Source organism: Canis lupus, chromosome X (genome assembly GCF_048164855.1).
Source record: "Canis lupus baileyi chromosome X, mCanLup2.hap1, whole genome shotgun sequence".
Lineage (NCBI taxonomy): Eukaryota > Metazoa > Chordata > Mammalia > Carnivora > Canidae > Canis > Canis lupus.
The window spans coordinates 62,141,912-62,158,727 of NC_132876.1; the positions used below are offsets into that span (position 1 = coordinate 62,141,912).

At 38.0% G+C, this 16,816-nt stretch overlaps 1 protein-coding gene across 5 annotated transcripts in view; it reads left to right on the forward strand.

The window, feature by feature from the left end:
- The first annotated feature begins 8,628 nt into the window (after positions 1 to 8,628).
- Positions 8,629 to 16,816, forward strand: part of BRWD3 (bromodomain and WD repeat domain containing 3) — a 196,070-nt gene continuing 187,882 nt past the window's right edge. For all 5 annotated transcript variants that reach the window (XM_072817333.1, XM_072817334.1, XM_072817336.1 and 2 more), the window contains exons 1-4: positions 8,629 to 8,971; positions 9,093 to 9,151; positions 9,354 to 9,383; positions 9,770 to 9,829. In XM_072817333.1, coding sequence (XP_072673434.1) covers positions 8,941 to 8,971; positions 9,093 to 9,151; positions 9,354 to 9,383; positions 9,770 to 9,829 — 180 coding nt within the window. In that variant the 5' untranslated portion in view covers positions 8,629 to 8,940. The remainder of the gene's footprint in view (positions 8,972 to 9,092; positions 9,152 to 9,353; positions 9,384 to 9,769; positions 9,830 to 16,816) is intronic.

Here is a 16,816-nt window from a genome sequence, read left to right on the forward strand (position 1 = left end):
GATAATGTTTTTATTGCCATTTTATTCCTTGTTTATGGTTGTTTCTTTATATTTTCTTGATTCTTTCTTTTCTTTGTCATTTTTTCTCTTTCCTTTCCCCTTAACGAGTCCCCTTTAATATTTCTTGCAGTGCTGGGTTCATGGTCATGAACTCCTTTAGTATTTGTTTGGGAAATTCTATCACTCCTTCTCTTCTGAATGATAGCCTTACTGGATAGAGTATTCTTGGCTACAGAGTTTTTCCATTCAGTACTTTGAATATATCATGTCACACCCTTCTGGCTTGCCAACTTTCTTTAGAGAAATCTCTAGCTAGTCTTATCAGTTTTCCCTTGTAAGTTATGGACTTCTTTTGTCTTGGTAATTTTAAGATTTTTCTTTATCACTATATTTTGCAAATTTAAGTACAATATGTCTTGGTATTGGCTTGCTTCTGTTGATTTTGATGGGAGGTCTCTGTGCTTTGGGGATCTGGATATTTGTTTTCTTGCCCAGGTTAGGGACATTTGCAAGTATTATTCTTGGATTAAATTTTCTGCCCTCTTTTCTCCCTTTTCTTCTTCTTGGACTCCTAATAATACAAGTGTTAGAACATTTGTGTAGCACTGAGCTCCCTATGTCTATTCTCCTGTTGCATATTTCTTCTTTCTTTGTTCAGCTTCATTACTTTCTGTTACTTTGTGTTCTAGATTATTAATTAGTTCCTCTGCTTCTTCTAGCCTTCTGTTCATGGAATCAAGCATGTTTCTTGTCACATTAATTGCACTCCTCATCTCTGATTCATTCTTTTTTAACTCTTTTATCTTTGTGGTAATGGTCTTACAGATATTTTTTATTCTCTTCTCATACCCAGTGAGTATCCCTATGATCTTTGCTTTAATTTCTCCATCAGGCATGTTACTTATATCTGTTTCACTTAGATCTTTGGCAGTGGCCTTATCTTGTTCTTTCATTTGTGATAAATGCCTCAATCTCTGCATTTTGTCTATGTCTCTGCCATCTTTTCTGTGTTAGAAAAGCCAGTTATGTCTCCTGCTCTTGGTAGAGAGGAGAAGATGTCCTCCTGCCTTATGAAGAAGAGGACATGTACTGCCGAGGCCCTGGCACTTCAGGGATTATATACAGTGTATGCTCTATGCCCTCTGCTATTGTGCTGAGGAGATATTTGCTCCTCTGTCCTTCAGGTCAATTTTCTGTAGAGGTTCTTCTTGTCTGCTGGTAGTATTTGATCCCTGGCCTTGAATGTGGTAGGTTTTAACTAGGTGTGCTGTGGTCTGCTTGTGAAATGAGACCTGTCACCACATCTACCAGAAATGAAGCCCTACAGAACTCTTTGGTTGTGAGAAGTGGTGTCAGCAGGGTTTTGTGCTGATCTTCAGAGGTCTGGCTGCCCTGGGACTGTGGCAAGTGTGACTGAGGTAGGCGATCCCAGTGTAGTGCAGGGGGTGGGGGGCTTGGTGTAAGCAAGTTAGATAGCTAGTGTTGGTGCTGTTTTACTTCCCACAGGTGGCTCTGTGTTTGTGCTGAGGGGTATGGGAGGGAAGTGGTACTAGGCAGCTCCTTTTTTACCAGAGAAGTATTTCTGTGAAGGCTGCCTCACAAGAATGCACTCTGAAAAGAGTGAGTAAGCTCTCTACTATGTGTTCCTGGTGCTCTTCAGATTGCTCTTTCCAGGCTGTGTGCTCCTTAGTTGTTTGCTTGCCTTCTCTCCAGGAGGGCACTATTCCAACTAAACACACTGACCTTTTTAAGTTCTAGACTTTAAGCTCTGTTGGTTGCAAGAACTCATTTTCAGCCCCTGAATTTAGCCCCTCTCATTTTCCAAGCCAATGGCTTTTGGGGAAATATTCTTGTACATTCCCTTGTGAGCTTCTCTCTCTCTCTCTCTCTCTCTCTCTCTCTCCCTCTCCCTCTCCCTCTCCCTCTCTCTCTTCTCCACAGCCACAATTCACTCCTCTCTACAGCACAAGTTATATGTTTCTCCCCTAAACCATGTCTCCACACTTTCTACACTTTTTGATGTAGACTCCTCTCACCCTTTAGTTGTGGAGTTTGTTCTGTCAGTTTTAGGTGAATTTCTGGGGTATTTAGGATGATTTGGTGGTTATTTTGTTGCATTCGTGGGATGAGGTGATCCTAATGTCCTCCTATTCCATCCTCTTCCTCTGTTACTCCAGGTTTCTTTTGACTTCCATTTCCATGATAGATGTTTTTCCATCTTCTCACTTTCAACCTGCAGCTGTCTTTAGGTCTAAACTGGGTCTCTTTAGGCAGCATATAGATGAGTCTTATTTTTTTATTCATTAAGCCACCCTACGAGACTGGACACTTTAAATAATATATTATGGCAACCTTTGGTACTGGTACACTTTTCTCTCAAGTCTTGTTATGTGCTTGTTTATATTACTGTGCAAAGCCTCTAACATTGCCCTCAGAGGATGCAGCCTTGATTACACACACATTCACCCTGGGAGAACACTCATTTTGGCAGGGCTTTCCTTGTCTCCTTCTCTGATCACTCCCAGATCTTAAGTTTCACTAATTGCCTACTGATTGGTCTGTATTTTTTAAAATATGCACTACAGCATAAATTGACTTAGAGTCTGATCCAAATTTCAGCTCCTTTTAAAGGATATTTGCCTAGATCAGTGTTTGAGATTTGTTCTATCCTCTGGATGTCTCTTTTCAGATGCCTTTCTGCCTATTTTTCTCCAGAAAATTATCAAAGACTTAGCCTATAATTCAAATTATTCTATTAATTTCCTTCCAATTGTATTTTGCCACTTCCTTCACTGTTTTAGAGTACTCTTAGGTTTAAATCTCTATTGTAAATAAAGTCAGTTCCTTTGTGGGGAGATTCATAGTTCTCTCTTCTAAGCCCTCATTCTTTCCTAGTGCAAAATCTCCAAGGTACAGCTCTGGTACTGAGGGCCAGCATAGTAGGATACTTCCCTGTGACATCCCAGCTTTTGGAGATGAGTGCTTAGTGTAGGAGGGATGTAGCAGGTTTAGGTCTCTTTGCCTTGCCTGTCTTAGCATGCATCCCCTGTGCCACATTTCAGTACAAGAGTGATCAAGACCCAAGTATTCTCAGTGCCACCATGTTCCATATCTAGCCTTGTCTCATGAAAGAGGGCTGGGTGAAAGAATGATGTCCACCATGTCTTGGCTGCACTGGATCAGGACTAAGCCTCAGGAACAGGTAGTTGGGGGAATTATGAGAAACACCTGTGTCCTATTCCACCCAAGAAGATACACCTTCAACTGAGAACTAGCAGGAGAGGAAGCCATATATTTTCAACTATTTTATTCTGCAGTGGAGTTTCTCCCTAGATAAGCTTCTATGGGGATAAAGAGGGAGTGGTTCTTGGTTCAAATACCATAAACTTTGTTTCGAAAGTTTTAGATTTTCTTAAATACATGCTTTTTTCATTTATTTTATACCATTAGGACCATTTCTAGAGATTTTAAGTGGCTGTTTATATTTTATAATTTCCACTAGTTTCACTGGGAAGCTTATCCCACAAAGCTCTTCATGCTGTTATCCTGGAAGTAGAATCTATCCATTCACATGTCATGCTATTATTGATGTAGTTGGATTTATATCTATCATTTTAATTTTGTTTTCTATATATCTCATGTCTTTTTTGCCCTATTCCTTCTTTCATTCTCTCTTTTGCATTAAGTAAATATTTTCTAGTGGAACGTTTTTAGGTTATTTTTCTCCATTATTTTAAAAGTTATTTTCTTAGTTGTCCTAGGGCTTAGCATATATGCCTTAGCAGAATACAGTTCACTTTAAAAAAAAAGATTTTATTCATCCATTCATGAAAGAGAGAGAGAAACAGAGAGAGAGAGAGAGAGAGAGGCAAGGACATAGGTAGAGGGAGAAGCAGGCTCCATTCAGGAAGCCTGATGTAGGACTCAATCCCGGGTCTCCAGGATCATGCCCTGGGCCAAAGGCAGGCGCTAAACTGCTGAGCCACCCGGGCTGCCCTATAGTTCACTTTTATATTAACTTAGTTCCTTTGAGATATACAAATGTTACTTCTGTATAGTTCTATTCCCTCTTCCTTCCTTATTCCCCATTTTGTTATACATATTATATCTATTTAATATGGTAAAATATATTAACATATCATAATGTATGTGATCTATTTAAAAATCTAAGAGTCGGGATCCCTGGGTGGCGCAGTGGTTTAGCGCCTGCCTTTGGCCCGGGGCGCGATCCTGGAGACCCGGGATCGAATCCCACGTCAGGCTTCCGGTGCACGGAGCCTGCTTGTGTCTCTGCCTCTCTCTCTCTCTGTGACTATCATAAATAAATAAAAATTTAAAAAAAATCTAAGAGTACATTATTTTATTTATTACATTGTATGAATTTTTAAGAAAATAAGATAGGAAAATGGAACTATTTATTTATAGTTTATTATATTAATCTTCTAGTTTACTACTTCTGTCCCTCTACCTCAGGATATCCTACTTTTTAACTTTCTTTTTTGCCATCCTAGGGAGATTTGTTAAATTTCCAGCCTTGGCCTACCATTAATGTTATTTTAAAGAGACAGAATAAAATAAATTATTTTGTGGGTTTAATTATGTCCCTTCTAAAAGATATGTCCATTTCCCCATCCCCAATATGTGTGAATATAACTTCATTGGAAAATAGTATCTTTGTTCAATGTAAATCATTAAGGTTCTTGAGATGATAGCATTCTGGATGTAGGGTGACCTAAACTACATGACTGGTGTTTTTATGAGAAAGAGGAGAAGGAGTTTTAACACAGGGACACACAAGGAAGACCACACGAAGAGATAGAGTCCAGTCTCCATCTGCATGTGGTCTTCCTTGTGTGATACTGCCACAAGCCAGAAGCCACCAGAAGCTGGAAAAGGCAAAGAAGGGTTTTTCCCTAGAGATTTTGTAGGGAGTGTGGCTACTTTGGTCCTAGATTTCTGGACTCCAGAACTATGACAAAACAGATTTCTCTAGGGCAGCCCAGGTGGCTCAGCAGTTAAGCGCTGCCTTCAGCCTGGCCTGATCCTAGAGACCCGGGATCAAGTTTCAAGTCAGGCTCCCTGCATAGAGCCTGCTTCTCCCTCTGCCTGTGTCTCTGCCTCTCTCTCTCTCTCTCTCTCTCTCTGTGAGTCTCTTATGAATAAGTAAATAAAATCTAAAAAAAACAACATTTCTCTGTGGTAATTTGTTATGGCCATCCTAGGAAACTAACACAGCCAATCAGGTAAACATTCCAGACTTTTTTCTTTGTAAATCCATGTTTGCTTTCATTTATTAAAATTTCCTTCCACTTTCAATTAAGATTTTGGGCACAGGGTTAATACTGGTGACTTTAATTGCAACAAAGTAATTCAAAGCATTTGATTTATCATAAACAACAAATGAAAACTTATGTTAACATTTACATCTTAATAACTTTCCCTTTGTCAACCTCGTTATTAAAGTCAAGAGAAAAGCAAGGAAATTGTGCCAGTTTATTGATTTGCTGCTTATCATCTCTAAATTCTACCTTCTGAGTGCTCTATGAAAATGGTCCAGAGACATTTAAATATTTTTCCTTTTGTCAGGTAGAACTGAATATTTGTCAGTAGATGGAACTGGAAATACAGTGCAGGAAGAGAGTTTTGCTTCCTGCTTCTGACAATTTACTGGCTAGGCTGTTTGCCCAGCTTGTGCAAATTTCTTTGGTGCCTTGTTCCTGTGGTGCATTGTTTTGGTAGCACTCCCAGCAGCTTCCTCTGGCAACCTTCTTCTGATGTCTTTGTAGTAATGTGCTTCTGGTGTTACACACCATGTGTTCCCAAGAACACATTTCTCAGGAACCCTAAAGGACTGACCCCAGAGGGTAGGCTTCCAGAAATTTCCAGAAGTCAGAGTTCCAATGATTTCCAGAGTTTAGTTTCAGCAAGTTCTGCCTACAGGGCACCATCTTTCCTGCTATTTAATAAGACTTGTCTGGCTTTATTCTCTCCAACCAAGTCTGGATCTTAGCCCTAAGTGGAGAGTAGGGTTGAGGGTACTATATCTCAACTCTAGGGGTAGTGGCTATTCTATCTACTATTATATATCTGCTATTCCTATATTTGTTAGTATATATTTACCCCTTATAAGGTAATCCCTCATTACTCCAATCTCCTGTTATCATTAATAATTTTGTATCTTGAACTGTCTGGTACTTTGAATTACTATGTGACTTTTCCCTCCTGATTGCACTCAGACTGGTACTGAGACAATCATTGGAATAACAATGTCCTGGGATGCCTGGGTGGCTCAGAGGTTCAGCCTCTGCCTTTGGCTCAGGGTGTGATCCGAGTCCTGGGACCGAGTCCCACATCAGGCTTCCTGCATGGAGCCTGCTTCTCTCTCTGCCTATATCTCTGCCTCTCTCTCTCTCTTTCATGAATAAATAAATAAATAAACTATTTTAAAAACATCCCAATGTCGGGATCCCTGGGTGGCGCAGCGGTTTAGCGCCTGCCTTTGGCCCAGGGCGCGATCCTGGAGACGGGGGATTGAATCCCACCTCGGGCTCCCGGTGCATGGAGCCAGCTTCTCCCTCTGCCTGTGTCTCTGCCTCTCTCTCTCTCTCTATCTCTGTGTGACTATCATAAAAAAAACACCAATGTCCTATAAAGTTTGAAATACAATATGAATATATTCACATGACTTTACAGCAAGCAATTCCTGTGAAGTGGGTACAGCAAGTACTATTACAATTTGCAGATGAGGAATAAGGATCATAGAATATAAGTTGTCCAAAGCCACATAGTCATTTTGATTATCTGTAAAATGGGGATAACAGTAAAACCTACCTCCTTGGGTAATTATAAAGATTAAATGAGTTGAAGTATATAAAGTGCTTAGGACATAGTAGTGGCTTGGTAAATGTAAACTGTTTTATTATATATATATATATATAATACTTGTAAAAATTATTCAGTATGGTGTTTTGGTAAACTATTTGCAATGAGTTGTCTAGGGCTTACATATTTTTTCAACATCTTTCTTTTTGTTAATGGCATTTTTTTCAAGTACTATAGCATAACCACCAAAGATAGAACTATTATATCACAATTACCTTGTGTGGTTCTTTCTTTCTAATGGTAGAACATGGTCAGAGTGAGAGCTTAAAAACTTAGGCTAAGATTATTTTAGCATAATGCAATTCTAGACCAACTGTGATCATTGGCTAAACTCTGAGTGAGGAAACCAAATTCCTAAGAATTCACTCCTAAACTTAAATCTTCAAATTTGATTATTTTAATGAATGAAAATAGTACATGTACTGTAAAACATAATTTCTAATCTCAACAGGCTCAGCTTCTATTTATTACTTTTTTTAGTCAAGGCTTGAAGTGGGAACAAAATATTAGGGAAAAGTAGAGAAGGAAACTCAGTTTATTATATATTTATCAATTATTCTACAAATCCTTTAATCACTTAAGGTTTTTGCACTGGGGGTTATTCTGTATGTTAGTAAATTGAACACCAATAATAAAAAATAAATTAAAAAAAAAGATTTTGGTAACTAAATAGTTAAAGTCAGTACTGCACTAAAAATTTAGCTTTTGTGTATTAAAAAAAGTCCCAAAGCTTGCATACAGATTTGTATACAGATTTGCAATAATATATAAAACCATCTTGCATACAGACATGTAATAATACATAAAATCCATGGTTAGCATAAAACACTTTGGCAGTACTTGAAGACACAACTGAAAATTATCCTAAGGGAATGAGACAGATATGGCACGTGTTAAACTTTCAGAAGGGAAAAATAATAAAATGCTTCATATTTGACAGCATATTTCCCCCACGACATCAGATTTTAGAACTGGTCATTATAACAATATAAGCCTTGCACTCTGGACTGGTAAGTAGAATATTTTAGTCTGGAGCAAAAACCATTTTGGGCAGCCCTGGTGGCGCAGCGGTTTGGCGCCTGCCTTTGGCCCAGGGCGCGATCCTGGAGACCTGGGATCGAATCCCGCGTCAGGCTCTCTGCATGGAGCCTGCTTCTCCCTCTGCCTGTGTCTCTGCCTCTCTCTCTCTCTGTGTCTCTATGAATAAATAAAATCTAAAAAAGAAAACCAAAAAAACATTTTAAAGCAAAACAAGTGACGCTGAAATAGGGGCTCCTTTTCCTCCCTCAGTCACAAGATCCTTCAGTGGCTGGCCTCTTTTCGGTGAAGAGGCAAAAACGAAAAACAAAACAAAACAAACCCAAAACAAAACAAAGCCTCTTCGGAAAAAGAAGAAAGCATCTGAATGAAGTCACCCCCTCACGTGTTCCTCATTACAACGCCAGAGGGAAAGGTTCTCAACAGGAAAGAGCTTGACTGTCCTCACAGGAAGAGAAACGGACTCAGGCGCTCTCGGAAGAAAACTGCACCATGGAGTTCTACGACGTCAGCCAGAGCGCCGGCCGTCAATTAGCACCTCCCCCTGTTTCCGGGAGTGGTAGCTAGGCAACCGCCGGCCTCCGGTAGACCAGAGGACATTATGTTGCGTTAGTGCCCCTAGCGGGAAACGACGAGAACTGCAGGATCTTCTCAGTTTTTACCTCCCCTCTCTCCACCCCTTTTGCTCGTCCCCCCCTCCACAACTTCGGCTCCTCCCCTCTCTTCTCTCAGGCTCGCCAGCTCGTGCTTGCTCTCGCTCACTCGCTCTCTTGCTCGCTCTCTTGCTCTCTCTCTCTCGCTCTCCTTTCCGCCTCCTCAGCTCTTGGGCTAGAATATCTGTGGGTCGAAACGTGATGCGATGAATCCAAGAGAGACCAGAGAGACCGAAACTAGGACGAGGAGTAGGGCGGAAGCGGTGGGACTCCTGGGCATGGGGGCTTCACCACAATAGAGGCAGCGCCCCCACCCGCCCCCGCCAGCTCCTCCGGAGCAGAGCCCCCAAACCCCTTAGGGAAAAGGATGGCGGCGGCACCTACCCAGATCGAAGCCGGTGGGTAACTGTGTCTGGGGGCTAAGGAGATGGGAGCTTGGCGCGACGGCTGTCAGTTTCTTTTGAAAAAGCTTCTGTTTTTCTTTACCTCCCTCTCAACCTCTTTTTCCCCTTTTCACAGAGCTGTATTACCTGATCGCTAGATTCTTGCAGTCTGGACCCTGCAACAAATCCGCTCAGGTGAGAGGGAGAAGGAGATCTAGGAGACGTGGGGAATGGTCCCAATGGGGAAATCGAGGCATCGGGTGTGCGGTTTCACTGAGGGTGAGGGAAAGGCCGGCCTTGACTAGTCCTGCCGTCAGTGGCTGGGTTCTAAGTGGGGAGGGAGGAATGTGTTGATGGCCCTAGCTGCTCCTCATATCTGTGTTTCCCTTTTGCTCAGGTGCTAGTGCAGGAGCTCGAGGAGCATCAGGTACGGAGCCCCTTCGGGAAGAGGTGGGGAGGGCTGGGGTGAGACTGGAGGAAGAGGAGGGCAAGTCAGGGGCGGAGGACACGGGCTGGGAGGGAAGCTTGGATCTGGGCATTGGAGTGAACCAGCTTCTTCCCTCAAAGGGGGCGGATATCACCGGGGTCTTAACTTGCCCCTTCTTTTTTACCATGGGAGGCGGCTTTTCAATATTTCCTCCCCCTCGGCCTCCTTCCTACACTGGACTAGCTTTGGGGCAACAGCTATCGGACCTAGAAAAATACAGACGCCAGAGGGTCGGGGACCAGGACCCAGGTTGGTTCGGGTTAATTGGGAGCCAGGCCTATATATGGTTTGCCCACCCCCAACCCTTTCTTTTCTCCTGCCCCCAGTTGATTCCTCGCCGCTTAGACTGGGAGGGAAAAGAACACCGAAGAAGCTTCGAGGATCTGGTGAGTAAAGTTTTCATTTCAACTTAACCCAACTCTTTATCCACTCCCTCCCCACCTCGTTCCTCCAACCCGCTCCCGACCCCTCAGCCAACAGGGCTCTAGAGCTTTTTGCTGGGCCGAAGAACGACTGCCCCTTCCCCCCCCCCGCCGCCAGTCGGAGAAAGGATACCTTGCCCTCCCCTTGGTTTCGCTTATTTCCACCCGAAAACTTTGAAGAATGTGAGTTAGTTATCAGAGATGCCGTTTTGTAGATTATGAGTATGTTACAAACATTGAGAAAGGCCCATTGTAGGGGGAAAAGGGAGAGAAACCTGGGGGTTATCTTGGGGCACGTACCAAGGACTGACGTTGGCCAATGACAGCGTTGGTAACAGCCCAGAGTTCCGGATTAGTGGAAGAAAACTGTTTTCTGGTTGGTCCTGGCTTGAAATACGGGAACTGAGGCCAGGCTTAGTCTTTGCGGGTGGAGGTACGGGGGAGGGGGCTCAGGGGGGTTGTTAACCGACCCTGGATTGGGCAGAACGACACAATTAAAAATGATAGGAAGCATCAAGCAAATTCCAAAATTTGCCGGTTTTAGGTAATCGACTACCGAATAAAAAAGCATAATTATTGTATATATCACATGTTAGAAAATAGCTCATTAAATCATAGATCGCATTTCTGCATATACATTTTCACCAACAACTACGAGTTATGACCTTTTTGAGAATTGGTGAAACATGATTTGGGGGTTTAGAAGAGACAACAGTGGTTATATTTTAAAATATACTTTAGTAAAGGACCAAAGGCATTGGATTGACTGTGTTGTTTCTCCTACAAATATAATTCATAGTGTACATGCACTTCTGTTCAGCGTTGACACACACAAAAAGGTGATCTTGTTTTTATTTTTGGAAAGATGTCCCCTTGCATTAGCCTCTGGTACAGTGAATTGGGAGGAAATGAAAGGAGAAAGTAACATTAATGTTACTGAAATCTAAATTCAGCTATCTTTCTTTCAAATAAGATCCAAATGGAGGAAAATCACAGTTAAAGAAAGTTGAAGGGGTATGGTAGACTCTAAACATAAATATAATAATTTAATAACAATATTTAAATGATTTAGTATATTAAATTATAATAAGGCCATGTTAATAATTATGACTAAATAATTTTATTTTGCTGACTAAATATTTTTTGCATATCACAAAATAGTTTGGTACTGTGATATGGATAAACTTCATGTGTAATATTAATGGTACAAAATTCTCAGGTGGATAAAAATTATTTTGGGAAAACTGCGTGTATTATCAATGTATTTAATTTGTAGTCAGACTTTTTGTTGAAGTCCTGCCAAAAAAAGGGCAAAACAGTGCCTACCAATATCTATTTAAACACTTTTATAACTAAGGTGGTTTTGAAGATGGAGTTTTATACTGGGGTATATTGAATATGTTTTCATTGACATTTGTCTCAAAGCAGACCATTTTAAGCAAATAGCAAAAGGCAACTTAAAAGTTTTTAAAAAATTACTTGGCAGTGATAAAAAGCAAATGACATCAAAATAATTTAAAGCCTACTAACCACACACACACGTAAAACCAAACCAAACAAAACTCAAAATCCAGTTTACTAGACTTCCTTTCCTTATATTGTAGAGGCATATTTTTACATAATTGTAATCAGTGTCCATTTTAAGCTCTATGTTTTCTTAACACTTTAACATATAATTATATTTGAATGGACATTGTCATTTCAATGGTAAAAGATTTGTTACATTTAAGTTTGCTATGATTTGAATCAACATTAAGTTGAACATTTTAGGTTGCTTCCAGTCTTTCATTAATATCTTTGCGTAGTTAAGTAGCCTTCTTTTTTCCTTTTTTTCTTTTCTTTGGATTTATTTTCCTGGGCAATATTTCTAAAGTGGAGTTTTCAGGTCAAAGGGTCTCATCAGTTTTATAACTTTACTTATATCTTAAAAAATTGCTCTCCAGAAGATAGTACTAATTTCTGATGTTACCATAAAGGTACTTAGAGTGAGTTTTTAAATATTTTTAAAATCTTTTAGTGGCTTTATTAGGTGAAATAGTCCCTAGTTGATTTAATTAGTTCTTTTTTTCATTATTGGTGAGGCTTAAATTTTAACCATTTATCTTTCTAATTGTTGTTAATCCATTTGTATATCCCTACATGTGCCTGATTTTCACATTTATCTTTTAAATTTTTTTATATTTCCGTACACATTATTGCTTTTATATACACAAAATTTCATCTATTTTTTGAACATTGTCTATAGTTTAGTGTATCTTTTTTGTTTTTAATTTAAGTTTCATATTGTACAGAAGTTTTTATTTTTCTGGGATCTAGTGTTTCTAGGAATATTAAACTTTGATAATATGGTCCAGTCCTATTTTAAATTAAATATCTCTTCTCTACCTATGGATTTCTTTGTAAGGGAAGATGGGGTAAGGTTGAGTGAGAATTTGAACAGGAGGTAAAGAAATATTGTGGCTGAGAACTGAATGTGCTGAGTTAGATTGATTGTAGATGCATCATTTGTTTAGTTGCTTAGAATTATTTCACATTTGACTTTTGATTTTGTATGGCTTCATTGTGGAAGAGATGGGTTTTTTTCTTAGTGTAGGTATTTTTTCAAATGCTTTTAGAACAATGGATTTATACAATGTGATCTTTGATTTGCCTACATGTTTCAGGTTGAAGTTTAGGGCAAGTATTAGTAGTAAAACCTTATGTACCTATAATATTTATAAGTAATATAATCTTATATGTTAAATTATATAGCAATACTTCAAAATGAAGGTGTACTAGGGTAAAAAAGAATGAATACAAATGCATGCAGAGGTAAAGGATTATAAATAAGGATATCAAAACATTGAATTAAGATTGCATAGCCATGTATATTACATCCAGGAAACAAAACTCCTGTCTTTCTATCTGTACGTGTATCTTCACTTAAATTGTATATGCTGCTTAACTTGGTTTATCCGGAAGAATATTAAGATAATAAGTTGGATTTCTTCAGCACTTCATTACTGTTATTATTATGCATTCTAGAGATCCCTCTTTTTTCTTTCTTAAATCTGATTTTGTGTTTTATTTATAATTTGGAACACAAGGGAAGGTGGTATTTTGTTAAAGCTACTGGGAGGCAAATATTGACATATTCAGATCTGAAGTGCCTTTTAAAATATGAGAGTCTTTATACACAAAATGTTTGTCAGTTTATGTTGAACTATAAGGTTTCTGAATATGACATTCAAAATAAAACATTCTAAATTAACTTTCAGAATTTTATGTAATGATAAAGGGAGAAATTTGAAGTCATGGTGAGTGTTTTTGAAGTTTGATCTGGACATGTTTCATTTCTGCTTGACTCTTATTTACAATGTAATAGAATTAGATTTGCTTCTTACAATTCATCTTGTGGTAGATAATTTAAATAATTACAGATGTCTGTTCGTTTGTGGTGACCCTGTCGAACTGTTGGCTATTTTATTGCTTCCTCCTTGGAGCTTTATTGGGGACTACAAACACAGTAATGAGGGGTATGTTTGTATGTGTGTATTTAAATGAATAGTTTTTGTTAACATACAAATTTTATATATTGAAATTGTGACTTGGACACTTTTTAAAGGCATGTTTTAATATTTTATAAGCACTTTAAGGGGACTTGCATTGTAAGACTGAGCCAAAGGTATAATTATCTTTAGGTGTGGTATATATTTTTACATTTATTCAGCATTTTTCATCTGTAGAATTGAAAGCCTTAATTAGTGCTTTCATTTAGAGTGACATATATTGTATTACCTTTATTTTATATTCAAATTGAAAATATATTGAAAAGTTTATCAAGATTGTATGTTCATTACTATCTTTTTAATGTGTACATCTATGATGATATTGTCATAAGAACTTGCGTCTGCATATAATATGCAAGTTTAAAAATGCTTTCACATTATCTCATTAGATCCTCAGCAAGTACTTTAAAATACTGTATTTGAATTCTAGACATACCTGTATCTTTTTTTACCTTACCTAGCTCTTGTTCTCTAATTACTAGTAATAGCTTAAATTGTCTATTAGAATAGTAGAATTATTTTTGAGTGCTGGTGGCATAATTATTGCATCCCTAAGTTTGGAAGTAATTTAATTGTGTGTGATTTATTGCCTGCTATGTGGATACCCAGCCATGTTTGGAAGAACAGAATGCATCCAGGGAAACAAAAAGGCATGTGTTACTCAACCCCAGTGTGGATATAGTGCCAACTTATAGGTCCTATGGTAGAGAGTAATTGATGCCTAGAAATTAGTATTCCTCACTTTTTGATTTGTTTGAGACATGTACATATCTACACTTTCGCTTTCTACAATATGTTGGTTTTAGGTATTTGTCTAGATTGATCATTGTCTTTTTTTCACACTTTGGCCCTAAGAACATACTTTCAATAATTTAAATCCTAGGAAACTGGTATCTTAGTACAAATGAAATGGCATTAAGAAAGTGGAGATAGCTGCTGTTAGGGAGTCAGAATCTGGATTGGATGAATGTTCCTTTTACAATTTTGTCCTGAAAGCACCTTTGTCAATTTGAATATTAGTTTGTGTGTTTTTGTTCTTGGTTTACTGATGTTGATTACTGATCGTTTAATAAATAGTTTTTTTGGTAGAAACCAAAAAAGTAATTTTAAGGCAATTTAGTGTTTGTTGGGTCAGAGACGCCCTTGTTTGACATTTCTCATACAGGATTTTGTGAGTAGGAGAAAAGAAAATGAGATTTGGTTGGGAAGATAGTGTTTACTTGGTGAGAGACCCTGGGCAAGTTACTTAACCTCTGAAGGATGCAGTTTCCTCATTTGTAAAATAAAACTCCCTATCTATTTTACAAGGTTGTTGTGTGAAACAAATGGGTTAAATATGAAAGAATGCATTTTGTTAATTGAAAATGCTGCATAAATGAATTGGTACTGCATTTTAAAAATAGGCATAGAGGTGAATGGAAAATAGATATCTAAAGAACTATGACCCCAGATTTTATGTTATTGGCTAGCTAATTATCACCACTTCATTTTCCTAATATTTTTATAAGGTGAGGGGCATATCAAACAGTACCACTGGAAAAAAAGTATTTAAAACTTTGCAGCCCATTGTACAAACCAGTGGTATTACTCTAGTAGAAAAGTCTACCTGCTTTATTTGCCCTTTCTGCCCAGTTTTTCCCCTTTTTCATTTAAATTCAGCAAACATTAAAACTCAATACTTTATGATATAATATTGGAGTATTGCAAACATTTATATTTTACTGAGAAGTATCAAGAAGAAAATAAACTTATTATTTTTTTGTGTTTTATTCTAGTCTTATTTTTTGTACATGCGTATTTTCCCTTCAAAATCAGATCATCCTCTGAGTTTTTTATAACTTTTTTTTTAACTTAATGTTGTGGGGGAGAATCTTAAACATTGAGGGATATTATGTGTTAGTCACTGTGCACAGTATGTTTACTGGGTAGGGGTACCTTTGTATTTGCCTGGAATGCCTTCCATTCCTTTTGTCTGTTCTTGTGAATTTTCACTTAGCCTTCAAGTGTGAAGTTAGACAGGAACCTCTACCCCTAGGCTGAAGTAGGTATTATATTTCTTTGCTTCTCTTAGCTCTTTGTATTACCTCTCAGCACTTGTACTTTGATTTGTTTTATTTACTAGTTTGTTTCCTTCACTGGGATTGTGCATTCCCTTAGGGCAGCAGTTTAATTGTCTTCCCATCTCATCTCTATACATTAAATGTCTGAATGAATAAATGCACAAGTGAATGATTTTGTTTTTGTTTTACAAATCATATGAGGTAGTTATCCTTACTCCCTGTTTTACAGATGCAGAAGCTCAGGCTCTTAGACTGAGCAACTTTGCAGGTCACAGAGGTAGGAACTGAAGATGGTAGAAAAATGAAAATCTAAGTCCTTTCTACTGCTACAATTTCACACTGCTTGAAGGAGTAACAGCTAGTAAATTTTAGAGCCCAAATAATCTGGGCTTTCAGACTTCAAAGTACCATGCATATCTCTATATTATACTTATATTGATGTATGTGAAACCCTGATCTGTTTTTCAAAATCTATTTTGTTTTCTGTCCCTAAATATAAAAAATAATGTGACTAATTTTTTTATATGTACTTCACCCCTCCTCCCTTGCCCATATCAAAAAAATAAAATCTCAGATAAAATATTATATTTCACTTCTTCAACATATAGGCCCAGTTTGATTATTCATTTTGCCTGTGTAGTCATGATCTTAGAAAACAAAACACAGAAACAATTATCTTTGTATTTGTTTTTTTTTCACTTGACCTATAATTTCTAATAGCTAAGGTAAAAATGTTATTACTGCTCTCTGAAAATTAGTATTTCAAATGTAGTGCTTGGTATGGGCGTGGCACCCTGAAGTTAGGTACCTTTTGCATTTTATTCAGTTCTCCGCTGGATTCCTTTTAACAATTATGATGAGTAGGATCATTTCTGTGAACTCCTGGTCTTCTCACTTGTCATAATAATTCTGAAGTTTAGTAATTCATTTGTTAGGTTTGTTTTTTAAGTCGGCCAGTCTTCTTATCAAGAATGTTTATAATCCAGGATTCATTTAATTTCTTTCAGTTAAATCAACTGTACTTTTTTGCAGTCTTCATGATAGTTATTGCTATAATTTTTTAACTGCCTTAATAAGACAGTAATGGGAAGAACAATGGACGGGGAAACCCAGATTTCTGTACATTTACTGTGACCATTGGACTTCACTTCTCCAAATCTGTTTTTCCTACTGTAAGATGTGAAGTTAGGTTGATTATGTATGAGGAAACTTCTAAATAAAACATCCTATAATTTAACTCCTTGGAGCTCTTTACAGAATAATATAGAAGTTTGAGTTATACTCTTGAACTTTGTTTTTAGAGAATGCTTTTCTTCTGTCGATATCAAAGTACTTATTGTGTT